Source organism: Anopheles coluzzii, chromosome 3, assembly GCF_943734685.1.
Source record: "Anopheles coluzzii chromosome 3, AcolN3, whole genome shotgun sequence".
NCBI lineage: Eukaryota > Metazoa > Arthropoda > Insecta > Diptera > Culicidae > Anopheles > Anopheles coluzzii.
Window position 1 is genome coordinate 40,970,983 of NC_064671.1, and position 17,020 is coordinate 40,988,002.

Sequence of the window (17,020 nt, forward strand, 5' to 3'; positions counted from 1 at the left end):
AAAAATGATTGGCCATTTTGCCAGCAAAACGATATTTTATTATAATAAAGGACAAAATTATGCGATAAATTGTGCGAGTTGTGCCGGTGCCACGCTTTATGTTGCTTACCGGTGTGACACTATGCTGATGATCATTAGAGAGTAGCAGGGTATTAATGTTGGTAAGAAAAGTAGCTTCCTTTCTTACGGTAGAAAGAAACACAAGAGAAACGAAAAAGTGTGACAATGTAAGCGTGCACAGCACCTAACGCGTGCCCTCTGTGCATGTTGATGGTGTTCGTTATGTGTGTGTGTGTTTGTAGGATGATGGCCAGTTCGATGATAGATTATACTTTCAGTTCCGCAAACTGGGTCATCTGTGATTATGCGGCGAACCGTGTTGAGAGTGAGGAAGCATAATGTGTACCGAGGAAAGTATGATCATGCTAGCTCGAAGCGGTAAGGCCGAAGGTATGGTTGATGTAGAGCTTTTAACGAGTCTCTGCTCGTCTAGACGTGTACTCGCAGCTTAACACAGGATGCTGTGACTAGTGGATAGAAGCACCGGAGGCGATTTGTGTATGATATCGACCCATCGATGTGTGCGCCCCGTCGTCTCGGGGACAGAACAGAAACCGCGAACATTTTTGCCGCAAGCAACCTTTCTTGTCTTTAGTGAAGATGCAGAGCTTGTAAGAAACTGAGCTTGAAATTTAACCTCCCAGCAGTGTGTGCAGAAATCATGTTAACTGAACGGATGATTACTTAACTTGTTTATCTGTATCATTTTGTAACACAGGCAAACGTGCGTTGCATCGTTCGACGGTTGAGATTGGATCTGCTGGAAGGAGTAGCAACACCAGCAGTAGAAGCATGCGACGGTTCGCTGACGTGGCAAAATGAAGACAAAGTTTGATGCAGCGAGCAGAGCACTCGTTGCAACACTCGGGAAAAGTGGAATCGTTGCAAATTGTTGGCAGAAAAGCCATTACTAAATAGCGCCAATGCTTTATCTGCCGCAGCAGCGGGACTCTTTACTCCCATTTCGTTACGTTCGTTAGTGTCTCGCTGGGCCGCACGGGAGTAGCGTAATTTAATTTCTTTCTTCTTCGTTCCCTTGTACCCGAAGGTGTATCATCTTGGGACGAGAGTAAAAATAAAGAGCGCTCTTTCGCACGGTAGTGGAAAGGTTTATCGCCCGCTGGGGAGAAAGCATCTTCGCCGGTCCAACGATTGCCATGATTGATAGTAAATGGCTAGAGTCGCGCGGAATGGGTCACTAAAACGCAATGAAATGATCGATTTTAAAAGGGTGCTGCGGTCGGAGCTACGGAAGAGAAGGGGAGCTGCTTGGAGCAGAACCATTCTCAGCGCAACCAGGAAGCTACGTTTCAAAGACTGGAGGCGAAAAAGTTACGTCTTTGTTTCAATTGAACGTCAGCGCGGTGAGCGCATTGGATGTAACGACGTTCCCGAGGGCGGGAAAGATGATCGAGAGGGAAGCGGAGGAAACAGTTTTCTTAAAGCGGCGATTAAAAGCTTCAAACACTTTTGATGGCAGTTTTAATAGGATCAAATTGTTTGGAATGTGCCGGGCAGCAGCAGCGGTATTATCGCGTGCCGTTTGGTGATTGCAAAACTTTTCGGTTTTATACACAATCGTGCACAAGGGCGTATGATGTGTGTGGTAGTGTGTTGAGGAATATAGATATTATTATTATTTGGAAGATAGCCACGAGAGCGAAGGGAATGTGTTTGTGTGATCATGAAACGTTCATAAAACAAAAACGGTTGCCAAAGTTTGTGCTTTAATGTATTTATGGTGCGCTGTTCGGTGGGGAAGCAGTTTTGGGGGACTAGATAGATGGATGCTTTGCTGTGTGTGTGCTGGTTGAGCAATATTTCAGAGTTACCGTGACAAGGTGGCGAGATTGAAAGATTGATCATATTTAATGCTTCACTGGTCTTCAAAATTATAAAGGGAAAGAAAAGGAAACCAACCCCGAAGCCCTTGCATTGACCTTCAGCATTTATTTTTGCAAAAAATGACATACAGAGTACTATTTCGTAGTGGATCAGGCACATGAATTGTTCATTGTTTCGAATTGTGGCACTCTTTGAATGAATTAATGTTTAGGATTGAAGAATAATTCATAACCTAATAAATATTAATAAAAATAAAATGTGACGCAATAAACATTGTCATTACAATTGGTTGTGAAGACTAACGTAAACTTTCGTCGACCTTAATTCTAAACGATTCATCGCACGAGGAATGCTAATGTATCCCTCATAATATGATTCACATGCATTCATTTATTGTGTGTTGTGATCTTTTCCCAACATTAAGAGAAAACAGAGGAACAATTATTCCTTCCTAACTTTATTACTTCCAACCATGTTCTGCAATCCTTTGAAGCAGGAATATTCGCGACCCCTTCGTACTGCACGTTTGTGTTTCTATTTTAACTCGACATCGTAAAATATACTCTTTCGCTGATCTGCATACGTGTTTTATTGTCCTTTTTGCCCCGACAGTCGTAGAACAATGGATAGCAGTAACATTATGCACACGGTTTGTCCCTGCACATGCATAAAACGTGGCGAAACGCATAAAAATAATTGCGAGTAATTTCACATTTTAGTATCATCGTTGTGCGGCGGTACACAATGTCAACGATTCCACGAACCACCGGTAACAACACAACAGGGATGACGGTTGCCGGTGGCATGAATAAATGGATTGCTATCATTACTGTTCCCAACCGTCGGCCCGCTGCACGCAAGTAGCACAGAAGTTGTCTCGGGTTCATTTTTCGCTACCTCGTCTACGTCTGTTCGTCCTTCGTTCTTTCTGCCCAATTTCCTTCCAGCAAATAATGTGATTGGAAAGTCTTCGTTTTGGTCGCGTGTATGGTAAAGATTATGAATGTGCAGCTTTGTCTTATTATTCACCTCACAACCGGTACGCCGCTGGAATGCGGCAAACAATTTGCATACTACCTTCTTTACTAGCGGCAGGGTACAGGTTTTGGTACATTTGTGTGCTTTGCACCACAGCATGAAAGGATAGCAGGCAAAACACATCCAAACCAAGATGGCACGGAATCGGTACGGTGCACAAAATTTAAAATTTATGTCGAACATCATCAAATTAATGCTCATTTTGCTTCACATTCTTCATTTCTTTCACAGCACGCCTACATGGCTGACTACTGCTGACGTACAGTGACTTTACTGCTTTGCTAACATTTTGTTTTTCTCGTTTTTCCGTTTCATCCTGCGGTCTGTTTGCGGCTTGGTGATGTTTTCCCGTGCCGCAAAACAAAAACAATAAAAAAAAACATGCTCAATATTCACCGTTCCACATAATCATCATCGGTTGAATCGCATTGGTATTGGACATTCACACACCCGTGCAGAACAACGGCGCCCAGCAACTTGCATCGGAAGCGACTGTTTACATACAATTAGAGGATGTAAACGACGAAATACCGCTGTTTACCGAACGTGAACAGGAAACCGTCCTCGAGGGCGAACCGATCGGTACGAAGGTGACACAGGTGAATGCAATCGATAAGGACGGTACCTTCCCGAACAATCAGGTGAGTTGAGGCTGCTACAAGAATTGATGGGTACAGTATGAATTTAAAAGTGACATCGAATCGAATGGAAGGGAGAAATGAGATTTTTTTATGGGGGATTGTTTGGTTTAGCAATTGTTTCTACTTGGGTGTGCCTCTCATTGTTGTCAAGAGTGCATTCCATGGTGCATCTGTTTCGCAATAGCTTTCTATTCCTAGCGTCTAAATAAAAGATGAAAATATTAACGCACGGGAAACAACATTGTACACATGTGCCTCTTTAAAGAAAACCACGAGAAAAGGATTTGGAATTGAATAACTTATAGCATTCTTTCGCGTATTCTTCGGCACACCAAATACTCTTTTCAGAAAAAGCATTAAATACCATTCTTAATCTACCTCGCGCTTAGCGGGGTTTAATCCGTTTCAAAGCTCCAAATACATACAAAAAATATTGAAAAACAAATATAGCAAATCTTGCTTATTTTTGGGAAATATTTTAGCGACCAAACAAACAGTGGTGGCCCATTCGCGAAACTCTTTTACATTTCTCAACCGCAACAACGGGCTGGCCCCGTCTTCCCGCCGGTAGCCAGCCGGCTTACATCGGGAGCGTGGTCGGCGCGACATCGGCTTAGCATGCGGTTGGCTCAACCTCTCGCCAGTTTTCCCGAACGACGACGGAGAAAAGACTTTTATCGCAAATAACTTTCCATTTGATTATTTAATCTTGAATTCCGCTTCGCTGGTAGACGGTAGCGGTGGGAGCTATGCGGTAAGGAATGGCGGGGGTAGGTTTGGGGCTGTTTCCGGAAACGCCCTGGTTGTCTTTTCATGGTTTTATATTGCTGCGGTGGTGATGGTCGTTCTGGTGGTAGCGGGCATCGAAAAGAGTTCGGCAAAATGGATGTTGTTTCATGATAATGCAAGCGACGAATTCGATCCGAGATTCCGAGAAGTGCCAATTCGTGCTTGTTTTTCTGTCGAGCTCCACTTGTGCACGGTGTGTGTGTATGTGTTTGTTCCCTATAAAGCTGAAGGGGTTGTTTTGGGAAGATGGTAGGAGCTGTTCAACATTTTTTTCTTTGCTTTTCCGACTGCATTAAGCCGACTTCTTGTTAGCCGTTCGAATGGGCGGGCGTGTTTATGAACTGTGTACAACGCAACTCGACATTTGTGAGTTGGCTCGACCAGAACATAGGCGCGCATACACACGCACATAGACAGACGCACGCACGCTGTGTATACCCTTTCTCCGGTGCTGTTCGACTGACCGCACAGCCTTAATCGGCCGCCAGTAAGGCTGACCCCCAAACCCCCATCACCGCCACCATCGCCACCAACATCAACCCTGTCAGTTTCGATCCTTTTTCGAAGCTTTGGCTTTTCCATTTCACCGGTCATTCACTTTTTGCCCCCCAATAAGGATTATGAAATATTCATTTTCTCTGGAGCCGCTTTTCCGGTGTGCCGATCTTGCGTGAGGGTTGCGTGAAACGAGAAAACGGGAGTAGCACTCCCGGACATTAACTTGTTTCAACCACGAAAACCAAAAGATGATCTGATAAACCCGTGCTGTGGGTGTAGGCAACGTTGTTTAGGTGCGTAAGATGGGATTTTCGAAGAGTATCCAATGTTTGGTTGCAAGATTTTCTTCCAGAGTAGAGTGGATTTTTTGCTTTTTTGGAAATATTTTGCCCAAGAGGTACAAGGAAGTAGACATATGTGGCCGGATGTGTGAAGTGTCCATACGTGCCTTCGCTAACTTTCGGCGCATATTCATTTCACGAAAGTACCGTTCGTACATTTGTGATCGAAATCGATTATTGAATACGGGTCTACTGTTGAATATCGTTGCATTTTTCGTAACGGTAAGGATAGCTTATTAGGCATAATGCCATAATGTTATTGACACTGACGTGCTGGATTGATATTTATATTTATATTTTACTGGCTGTGATAATTTGAAATCCAACAGGAAAACTGACGAGTTGAATAAAAAAATGACTAAGGGTTTAGCATCAAATTCCAAATTATGCTGAATTTGAAGTGATTTTAAACTTACAAATCGCAGCGCCTTTACAAAGAAAGATTTAGAGAGATTGTTTCACGTTTGTGATTTACCAAATTAGGTAACAAAAAAAGTTTGTTTCCTTTTTTGCTCGAGTTTAATATCGCTATGGAGCTTCCTTTCCTACAAACCCGTGCACCAACGCCGGTAGTCTATTATCGTTAGACTGAAGTGCCCACCACCAATCAACAAGGTGCTAATGAACTCTTGGCATTTGGCCATTGAGCGGGATGTAAGGGGTTTTGAACCCTCAGCGTGTTGTTACACACTTCAGATGATTAGATTTCCTACCCAGACCACGGCTCCGGCACAAGAGTAATGTGCTTTTCGTGTGAATTAAGATGCAAAAGTTGTCGATTGAAAATTTTTAATTGCACCCTCGAGGATCGCTTTTGGTAATTATTGCAAACGATCCGACACCGTCGCCATGAAACCGCTCGGTAAAGCGGTAGTGAGGCGTTTTAACATCGGCTGATCTTTGGTCGGAGGTTTGGGCATCGGCGGCATACCGAGCTCGAGGACCCTAAGGGATTCAATTATAAAAAGGTTCGATGTTTTCTAATTAGAATGAAGCTAAAAGTTGTGCACGGTCGGTCGGTGGAGGCAAACGAAAGATCGTAATGAGAGCGAGATTACTGCCCCGAAAGCGTCGTACTCGTGTTATGTTTGGTGTAACTTTTTTTTGCATAGCAGAGGTTTGTAAGTGCAGTTGAAAACCATTTCTCGGAAGGTTCGTTACGGATGGGAAGCTATGAAGTGAATTCACTGCGCTTCTCCAGCACTCATCGAAAATGGGCTCTCCTTCCGTGTCATTGCGTTCGATCGATGCTGTGTAATTACGGGCAGGGAGTAGTGGCGCTTAATGCACACTTCTGGGCGAAAAGAAGACACAGCCTGTGCCGCCGAATGCACCACCGATTAATGCTAATTGCTCTCGATGCGCTGTGCTCGTGAGTGTGTGTGTGTGTATATGTCTCTCGTGGGTATTTCATGCATTTTTGTGTTTAATTGCAGGTATACTACTACATCGTCGATTCGCCTCGAAACGAGGGCAAGGATTTCTTCGAAATCAACCTGCAGAGCGGCGAAATATTCACCAAAGTTGTGTTCGATCGTGAGAAGCAGGGTGCCTACGCTCTGGAAGTCGAAGCACGTGACGGAGCACCATCCGCCCGGCCTAATAGCAATCAGCAGCCCAATTCAGGTAAGTCGCTTGACGTACACATCGCATGGTTTGTATTTTTTTTTTTTTTGCCATTTGTTTCGTCGTCCCGCTCTATCGGTTTTTGGTGATTGGGTGCCACATTTTTGGCGCTCCCGACGCTACGCTGCTACGATGCTGTATTGATTATTGACGCTACGGGCGTAGCTTATACCAACCATTTTGCAAAGGGCAAGTAGCCGTGGATTTTTGGCAACCTTTTACTCGTTGATTCCAAACAAAAATGTTCGCTACAGGGTAAGTTATGTGTGAGAGTTTTTTTTTTTGTTATACGAAATATTTACACGTTTCACGACGAATTGCGTTGTGCTTACCTTACGTCATAGGCACGTGCTATATAAATGATGATAGCAACCGACATTCCAGCATACGCACGTGCTCTAAGATATTTGTTGTAAAAATAGGGTCTGCAATGGCAAACGGATTAGGCGTCAACCAACTTCCGTACAGCGTATAGCGTAGAGGAAACACGATCGAAACAAAGCGTACGGTTAAATGGAAGAAACCAAAAAACAAAACTGCATTACACGATGGTTGATTCGTCGCCCGCCACAATGCACACAAAATTAACGCTGCGGAAATAGGGAAAAGCAATTAGCGATCCCTTTTTAATATTCATTACTTGTAAATTAATAACTTGGGCGTTTTTGGGCAGCGTAACGATCGTCCGGTAGCGCAACCATCATCTCAGTGTGGCGCGTGCAACAGTCGTGAAAATAAAATTTAAAATGGCATAAAATGAGGACAAATTCTAGGCCCCTTTTTTATGCGGATGAGCGGACACCTTTTTAACTCTTTCTTTAGCAACGCACGGGTGGAGGGGGAAGGGGGGAGTTGGTTTTTTTTGTTTCTATTAAGACATGCTCCAAAAAGTTGTTAATGTAAATCGGACACAAAAAAGCAATACGCTAAGCTGCGAAAAAGATTTCCTCCGCCCAGTTCTCTAGTATGCAGACCGGGTTTCGTTACGCTTATGCGGGGAGCAATATTGCGCTGTGACAAAAATGCGTGCTAAACATTGACGCGTGCGCTTCCGGAATGCGAGAGCTGTGCTGATGTGCCTTTCGGCTATGGAAAAGGGTCGCCTTAAAGGGTGCTTCGATGTAATTAACCGTTTTATTGGCGGGGCTTTAATTAATTTTTTTTCGGCATGATTTTTGAGAACCATTTTTGGGTTTGTTAAAGATGATTATTAAATTTCTACTGCCAGCCTACGATGTATTCGGGCAGAGGAGTTCTTGGAAGCAATTAAACAACATGGTTTAGTACTACACTAAATCAAGGACGATAAATTATGATTGATGTGGTTTTAGTGTCGTTGATAGCGTTCTAGCATGCAGCATCGCTCTGTCAACGTTACGAGCAAATTCATTTCCATCTATCGTTGATCAAGCCTTCGCTGTTCGAACCGCTTTGGGCCTGAAGTAGTGCTAGCCTCGCTAATCCCACGGGGCAAGGGTGAACAACATAAGGGGAACAGCAAATCCCATCACCTAACCGGACACGGGCAGGTAGGGTGAAGTAAGTTTGCTGCCTATCTGCCACTGCGAACTCAAATGAAATGGATTTTTCAATGGGAGCATTCGCACATTGACCCGAGAGAGAGAGTGGCAATCGGCTTGTGGTTTTGTCGGTGGGTTTAGTACACCGTCGCACTTTCGCACCTTCGACCCATAAAAGGCCCATTAAATGGTAGGTTAAATTGCGAACCTCAGTCAATCATTAAATCCCTATCAGTGTCCAGTACGGTCGCAAGCACCTGGTACGATGTGATGATTGAAATTAGTTTTTTTTTTTTTGAAACCTTCGAAAGCTTGCGTGTCTACCGCATGCTTCCATCTACGAGATTGAGGACAAAAATCCTCTTACAGATTCCAGCAATGGAACGAAAAGGGTTGAAGGTACCTTAGCATTTCTTTCGTCGAGGTTTTCATCTTTTTTTTTTGTATAAAGCTAGAAGCAGTTTCGAATGGGCGACTTATATTCGGAGCAGTAAGTTGAGAAGCGACGGCATTACCAAAAACCACCAATGCTAGACCGGAAATGGATTTTGAGGTGAGGTGTGTCGTCCGTTTAAGTTTGTGGTTGGAAATAGCCTACCAAAACCGGATTTGGAATGGGTTATGAACAGCCAATAACTTTTAAAATAAACTCCACCACACACCTACGCTATCCAGGACCAAAACCCGTACATTTGTCCATTTGTTGCCCGCAGGCACACTCAGTTGGTGTGGAAATGGGGCTACTGGATTGATCGTACACCGACAGTACAGGACACGGATTCAAACTGTGTGGTCCGTCTGCCGGGAGCCTAGTGGCCTCTTTAATTTAATTCGGAACTTTTATGTCACATCGTATGTGAGGATAAGGTGGTCGTCTGTGGCGGTAAACGAGAAACAAGTTCCCGGCTGGCTTAAAGTAATGCCGAGCGCTGGCAAGAGTATTGCTGCCTAGCGACACACGATGAGCTTGATTCATCCAACAAGGGATACACACACGGGGCTTGCAGTCATGTGCCGCCCAGCACAAGGCTCTTGTGTCTGTGTGTGAGTGCGTGTGTATTCATTCCCAGAAGGCAAACATTCAAAATCAAATTCCACATACATGCATGCATGCAACGAGCGGGATAGCGGTGAAAGCGAACCAACAGTGTCAGTATGGATGGAAAGTGCGTTTGAGGAAGCTTGCTAACCTCTCTGCCTTCTGCCCGCGTTGCAGCATATGTGCGTGTGGCTTAAGGGGGATGATAATGTTTAACATGTTTATTACTATCGTTCCCGTGCGAGCATACGGCGGCGAACGTTGCATCAGGAGGGCAGCTTGCTGTGGTTGCTTGCTGTAGCGACGAATGTTTGTTTTATTCATAAATGGCAAAGGTTCGCACTGTTAATTCAGGCGGATTTATGAGCAAGTGTTCTGATTGCATGTACCACACACGCACACAAGCAAGCAGAGACGCTCTGCACAGTGTGTAGCAGCTGTATATGGTTCACAGGAACCTCTTATATCACGCCAAAACAAAAGAGAGACGATTATGTGTTGAAAGAAAGAAGGTGCCATGTTTTATTGCGTACGTCTTCTTGCTGCGGAGGCGACGCTTCGGTTGATATTGGTGAAGATTTCCGCAAGTCCTTAAAACCTGCCTGAGTATGTTCGTTTGTCCTTTGCTGCAAAGATAACGCACACTTCGCATATGAACGCCTTTCACCTTTTGAAGTTTATCATGGTTCAGCAACAAAGCTTTGCCTGACCCGAGCACGTCCAACCCGAGCCGTGGCTTATTGTGTTCGACTCCTATTCGTCAGAGCTGTGGCAGCGTTTAAACTTTTCTTCTTGCGAAGCACAGTGCGGGCTCTGACCCGTACTCAGAGCTGGTGGTTCAAGGTAGAAGGCGTTCGCTATAGTCGAACGAAATCTTTTGCTCTCTTTGCATAAAACTGACCACTCTAAGAGGGTCAACCTCCGACTGCATAGCATAAAACTCAAAAAATGAAGTTATGGCTTATGTCTCACCGCCTTCCGCTCATGACCCGCAACGACTGGATGCGTTCGGGTTTCTGTTTCGTGTGTTCCTTTTTCCAGAGATGATTTTTTTCCGGTCGAGCTGAGCGCAGAGCAACAGTGGCTTTTGTGGCTCTTTGAATCATTCCGCAGGGAGCGTGTATGTGTGCATGTGTGTGTTTTTGTAGATTAGGCATGAAAAAGTGTAGCTCGTTCGGTGCCAGCCCCTACCTCTACTAACATCACATTGTGGCCACAACCCTTCATTGTGACTCAGTGTGTACGGGGCGTGCGAGATAACACGCACACACTCACACAGCTTTCCAATGCACGGATGAGTGCGGAGTCACATTTTATATTTATTCTAACTTCATGTGAAATAATAAAACTTTCCTACCGTATGCATACAAATCCGTTCCCATCAGAGCAAACGTGCATATAGAAAACTGCATCCATGCACACACATTGCAAAGAGTGGAGAGGTCCCGGTGCGACCCCGTGCCACGAAAGGACAAAGTTTTGTTCCGGGTTTTCAACCGAATCATATTGAAATCGACGATCGTTCGTTGCACGCTGTATGAGTTGGTCTGTCTCGGATATTCGGCCCGTGTTACCTTTCCCTCCTGCATCACTTCCCATTTATGGCTTTGTCTTTAACCCGTTACCTGCCCCTGGGCGGTCGGTAGTTGCCCGGTGCATAAATTATTATGATTAGGATTTTGAGGTTGGGGTTTTTATTTGTGTCGGAATGTTGTTTCCATTACCGTTACCTTTTGGGGCTGTGCGCTGTGTATCCTATCGTTAGTGCGAGGATGCGGAAAGCGCAGTTTCGATATGATATGCATACACCCGTCACCACCGCGTCGGACTCAGCCGTCGTGACCCGGGACGGATTTCAATTTGTGGCTAAATAAATCAATTTTGTCCCGTGACAGGTACACATTCTACCCAGCAGTAGTAGTAGTAGTAGCAGTAGTAGCAGTACTAGTAGTGCCACTGTACCATGTTTGACGCGACATAGGCTAGATATTGTTGTGATGAATTTTAGCGATTTATGAGAAAACCGCCCCGGTAAATGGAGTTTTGGTTCGTTTGGTTGCCATCAAAATCTGGCTAGAGTAGGTGGATATTACGTTTTCATCAACTGTGAGGTTTGTTTTTGATGAGAAAATAGGATTTTCGACCACCAGTCGTAGAGTGGTTGTGTTTGGTTGAAATGTTTTGACCGTGGTATTTATGAAACAGGCAATATATTTTTTTAGAATTAAAAACTGTAGAAACATTGGAACAGGCTTTCTCACAAAAAAAAAATACTTGTTGGGCAAAAATAGTGGAATAATTGTAGAGCGTATTTTAAACTGCAAAAGTACAACTCCCCATTACTCTCAGCGTCAATTATCGTTGCACATTTCAAATATATTTACGGCGAAAAATGTGCTTCTCCATCTTCAGTTGCAAGATAATGAACTAGAACGGTTGTTCCCATATTCGCATGTTCGACCATAAGTTTGTCAGCCTTTCTTTCCGACCCTCATCATCACTGCCACATGACAAACGAGCGACACAATTTAATGGTGCATTTCATCCTCTCCCAATGACACTGGAGAGACTCCGTTATCAAGTCTGGTGGTGTACATTCAAACCAACCACACGTGGATGCAACAGTGCAATGCAATTGTGACCATGGCAATCTTGTCGTAAAACAACTGCCCGTTGGTGGTAAATACATTACTCGCTGACAGTTAATTATACCATCTCTCTTTCTCTCGAGAGCATTTCGTGGAAAAGAAATCGCTTTTCCCCGTAGCATAACTGGAAGCACCATCCCTTTTCTAGAAGGGTTTGTGGGACATACGGTCGCGAGCAAATCGTTTTACGTACTTATCACTTTGACGGGGACAATCTGTGTGTGGTGCGAAAATGATGCTGTTGCAGTCTGCTCTTCCGTGTGAGGTCCAACTTCAACCAGGGCATCATCGTCGGTTGATTGGGTTTTTGGTGGAAAGAATTATACGAATAAGCTTCAGTGAGGTTGGTATGTACTCTTGAGTATGTGCACAACGTATTGAGGCATTCGAGTGGAGCATTCCTTTTTTGTTGTTGCTCCCACTGCTGTCAGATTTGGTAAAGAGACTCACCTTGTTCGCACCGGTGATTGCCCAGGTTGTGTGCAGTATCCAAAGGAATGCTCCTTTCGCTAAAGATGTGATGTTCATATTTTTACTGCATCATACGCTTGCTTCTTGTCTGTCTTAGGAGTATCCAATTCTTATCAGGCGCTCGAATGCCCCTTATGGTACGAACTCGAACGACCTACTACTTCCATCCTCTGCTCAGACTCAACGTTGCGCTGCGCAAATACAACGCCATCCCAGCACGCACAGCGGCAACAGCAGCAGTACGATGGTGTGCTAGACCGCTTTGTGGCTCAAAGCAGCAGGAAGTGAAGCAGCAAAATAAATTTACATTTATATTAAAAACAAATATCTGTCGTGTTGTTTCGTGCAGATGGGGGTTTTCGTTCGTTGTTTTTTTTTATGTGGTTGTGTGTGTGTTTGTAGCCACTCTTTTAATGCATCCTTTCGCTGTGCACAAGAAACGCGAATGATGATAGTAGTGCATCCTTTTCGCTGGTACGCTCGGAAATGATACTGTAAGGTGGCCCTGATAGCTTTCCAACAATTCGCTCGCGCACCATAGTGCTTTTGGTGGATGGGGTATGTTTCACTTCAATTTTCCCGTAATCATCAAGGAATGGAGGTCTTCCGACGCACCGACCGTGCACCGACGCCAAATGTAAGAAGCATCGGACAGTACCGTCACCATGTTTGACGACTTGATGACGACGGACAGCACGGCGTGTTTGCCGAACGGCTGGCACAATCAACAAGCAGCTAATGGTTGACCAGCAATCATGCGCTTGATGCACTGCCGCTAGAATCCCATCATCCCGCCTTAGATGCAAATGCGTGCACGTAAACCTGTCTCCCCTTTTACTCGGCCGACTGTCCCTCCGGTCGAACCGCGCGCAACGTGAGCGGGAAGAAGTTGATTATCTTAATTATTATTTGTGATATTATTTCAGTCCCTGCAGGATGCGCGCGCGCGCGCGCCCGTACCGTCCGCTGTTATTCCACGCGGACCAAAAACGTGCCCGAATGGTGGACACGGAACATTCGCATAATAATAAGCGACACAAATGGCAAAAGGTTGGATTATCTTCGCGTCATGAAAAATTCCCACTGTTACCGTTACGGAATTAAGCTGCACTATGATTTATGGTAGCGATGCATCAGAGCTGTTTTTTTTTTTAAACTCATGATGCATTGTTCTGTTTTTCTGGGTCATTGTTCTGTTGTAAACTGATTTTTTCGAGCAATGGACCATACCGCGCGGTATCCTAATGAGATTTTAGTCGTCGACTTCGGCGAAGGCTGAAGCGATCGGAATTACATTAGTCATACTATCCGGAAATGTTAAAATTTCATTGCAGAAAAGCTTTGTTTTGTTCTCCAATCCATCCAGCCACATCCTATGGGCAAAAATAGGCACACTTTTGTTTCGCAACATTCTGGAACAGAAATTGGGTAATTGAATTCTTTTCGTGTGTTTTTCGTTTTAATGTGGCTCACGTTTACGAAATCATCCTGATACCGTTTACGACACACCGACCTTATGGATAATGAATGTGGCGAGATTGGCTCTGTGTGCAGTGCCCGCTTTTCAGACGAGTGGATGGTTATCCACCAGCCAGAAGAGTGACACGCCATCATGAGCAGGAATCAATGCGCAAAACGGAAGAACGCGTTGAAGACCTGTCGTCGGAAATTTGATAGTCCAGACGCTTTGGGAACAGCATTTCGTGGAAGGAAGATTGAATTGATTTTGGTTTTAGATTTTTTCCCCTCAGGGTGACGTGTTGTTGTGGTGGACCTCTGTTACCGCGGGAAGAAGTCTTCCATTTCCGAGTCTCTGGTACAGCTGTATTTTTTCTATTGTAAATGCTTTCCGCATGACAAAGATGTCAATGTTAAGCTGGACGTTGCTTGAAGACAGTAATGTCAAACACACAGCGCCCACAGTAGTCTTTCACAATTTGCGACGAATTGATCATGAATTCTTCTTCTTATGAAGAAGAATGAATTATGAATTCTGCGTTCTTATCGGAAGCACTCGCTTATACGTCTACTTCAAGTCTACGTCATGTTCTGAAATGTTTATACTTACGTTCGACCTTACAAAACTTCATACTCGACTCTAAATTTCTCTCGCTTGGTCGTGTAAAATTGATAGCAAATAGAAAAAAGTATCTGATATAGGATCTTGCTACTCGGGTTGAGTTTATAGTATGCAGGATAAGGATAACGCGTCGAGTACGCATGCAGTTTCTGTCCTACATTCAACGGTACCGAAACAAAGAACGAGCTACGGGACGAAATGCATTCGATGACGACTGTGTAAAACAATGTCATGTGCTCTTGAACACATATGGTGCCATCGGCATTCCTTTTGCAATCATTTCCCATTTTAGAAGTTGGGATACGCCACACGTCGGAGCTTCCAATGCTAGCAACGAATTGCGTTTTCTTCCGCTACTTCAGCGCTGTATTCTTTACACCTTTCAATGAAATGAAAAGATTGCTTACGGCAATGTAAGTAAAGCGTGATAAGATACACGAAAAAGTATGCAACACAGTAACGTTCTTGGAAGCAAAAGAATTTCTTTTACCAGCGTTTTACTTTGGTGCATGATGAAGAAAGTGTTACTTCTTGTGTAGTTCTGCAAAGGGAAAGGGTATCGCACGAATAGTCAAGATTTTGTGTACTTTTTTTTATCTTCTCCGTTTTGGTTACAGATGTAGAGAACTGGCATTTCTTTCCCACGACCCCGGTCCGTTGACCGTGTGTCTTTCTCTTGAGCTACGGGCGCGATGAAAGTGAGCGACAGCAGTTTGCTCGGAACGACTGAATTCAAATTCAATTTGCGTTGTGATATTGCCGGAATCTTCCAGTGCCACACAGTACAGCCACTGTTGTCCTTTGGGATGCCAACGTTTTCGACTGGTTCTCGTGTCGGGCTGCGTTTTTTCTTCTCTCAGTTTGTCGCCTTCTTTTATCTCTATCTTGATTTTTCTCTTTTCCCCATTCCCCATTGAGGTGGGACAACGTATGGGTCACTGCTGAAAATAGCGATGGCATCCCATGTCGTAGGCGATTCTGTTGCTGTCGCTTCTGGTACTGGTTAGTGCCAGTTCCGTTTCACACCTTGCGGTACGTCGTGTGTTCTCCTTATGCTCTATGTATATGTGTGTGTGTGTGTGTTTCAAGTGGCACAGGGCTGCTAGGACTCCATCTCCTGGGACGTGGAAACGGTATTTGGCACATTCTCACCACAAGCACTGGCAGGTTTTGGGAAAGTGCAAATCCCGGCTTTTCAAACCCAATTCCGTTGTTGAAGCTGAAAAAAATCATCCCCACTACCACTGCGACTTCAAGTGTCCTGTTCTGAATTGTAAAGTTGCAACACCTAGGGAACAAAAAAACGGACGGAAACAGTTGGTTGAAATTGAAATAGAAAAGAATTAAGTCAAACCGTACGAACAAGGAAAACTGGGAGAGCTGAGATACTGGTAGGAAATAAAAGACATTCTAAGAAGTTGGCCCGAGACAACCGTAGGACATCCCCCAATTGGTCGACACGTTGGCACAACCTTCCCCCGGTACAGCTGTAACATTGTTTGAGGAAGGTGATTGTGCCATAACCTACTGCCTACTGCCACTTGTGCTTCTAGAGCCTGCGGGGAAATGAAGTGTACCGAATCCAGTTTGTTTTCAAGAAAACTTCGTTGCTAATACTTGTCTAACACTATGACCGCCGTTTGGAATCAACCGGTACGAAAGTTTCTGTGACGTGCAGTCTCCGAAGAGGTACCGAAGTGTTCACTATTCCCATGCCCGCTGACGGCCTATGGAACCCAGTACAAGAGAACAATGGCGCGTCTGTATTGAGTCAATCAGTTTTCGTCATAGGGCTCTCTCAAGCCTTTCATGTAACATGTAAATCAAACACCTTGGAGCACTTTGCATCCTGTTATGTTCCGATCGGTCGGAGATGTGTTTGTCTTGTGCTTCGGAGGGAAAACTGTTCTAGCTTTCGTTTTTCTGTTTCTGCTTTTGTATAGCTTGAGGGTGAAATCTCCTAGTTGGAGTCTGGCTTTTGCATTGTAGTATATACAAGCGTTATTTGCAAAGTAGATAATAAAATAAATGACTACGAGAAAAAAACGGACGCTATCCAAGCATCTACGGACGAAATCATACATTCAGTAGCTGCTTTTCTTCCACTCACACTCACATACACCTGTATAGGCACTCCGTTAGGCTAGTACATGATTCTACCAGAGACAAGAGAAATATTCGTGAAATATGTGTGGTTGTGTGTGATACCTATCTACTTTGTTTGTCTGTTTTTATTTATTGTTCTTTCCCTACATTTATTTATTTGTATTTTGAGAAAACAAAGACAAAGTGGATAGCGATTGCTGGCCGAATGTATGTGTGTAACAATCCTCCCGGCTCGAATGGGTTATAAAACTGAAAAGAATTTAATTTTACCTCATCTGGTTTACCTTCTGGTGCAGTAAACTGTGTTCAATACCAAAG

General features: G+C 44.3%; 1 protein-coding gene across 16 annotated transcripts in view; it reads left to right on the plus strand.

Moving 5' to 3' along the window:
* Positions 1 to 17,020, plus strand: part of LOC120959188 (neural-cadherin) — a 258,035-nt gene that overhangs the window by 99,920 nt on the left and 141,095 nt on the right. For all 16 annotated transcript variants that reach the window (XM_049609863.1, XM_049609875.1, XM_049609874.1 and 13 more), the window contains exons 11-12: positions 3,402 to 3,584; positions 6,649 to 6,838. In XM_049609863.1, the coding sequence (XP_049465820.1) occupies positions 3,402 to 3,584; positions 6,649 to 6,838 (373 nt within the window). The remainder of the gene's footprint in view (positions 1 to 3,401; positions 3,585 to 6,648; positions 6,839 to 17,020) is intronic.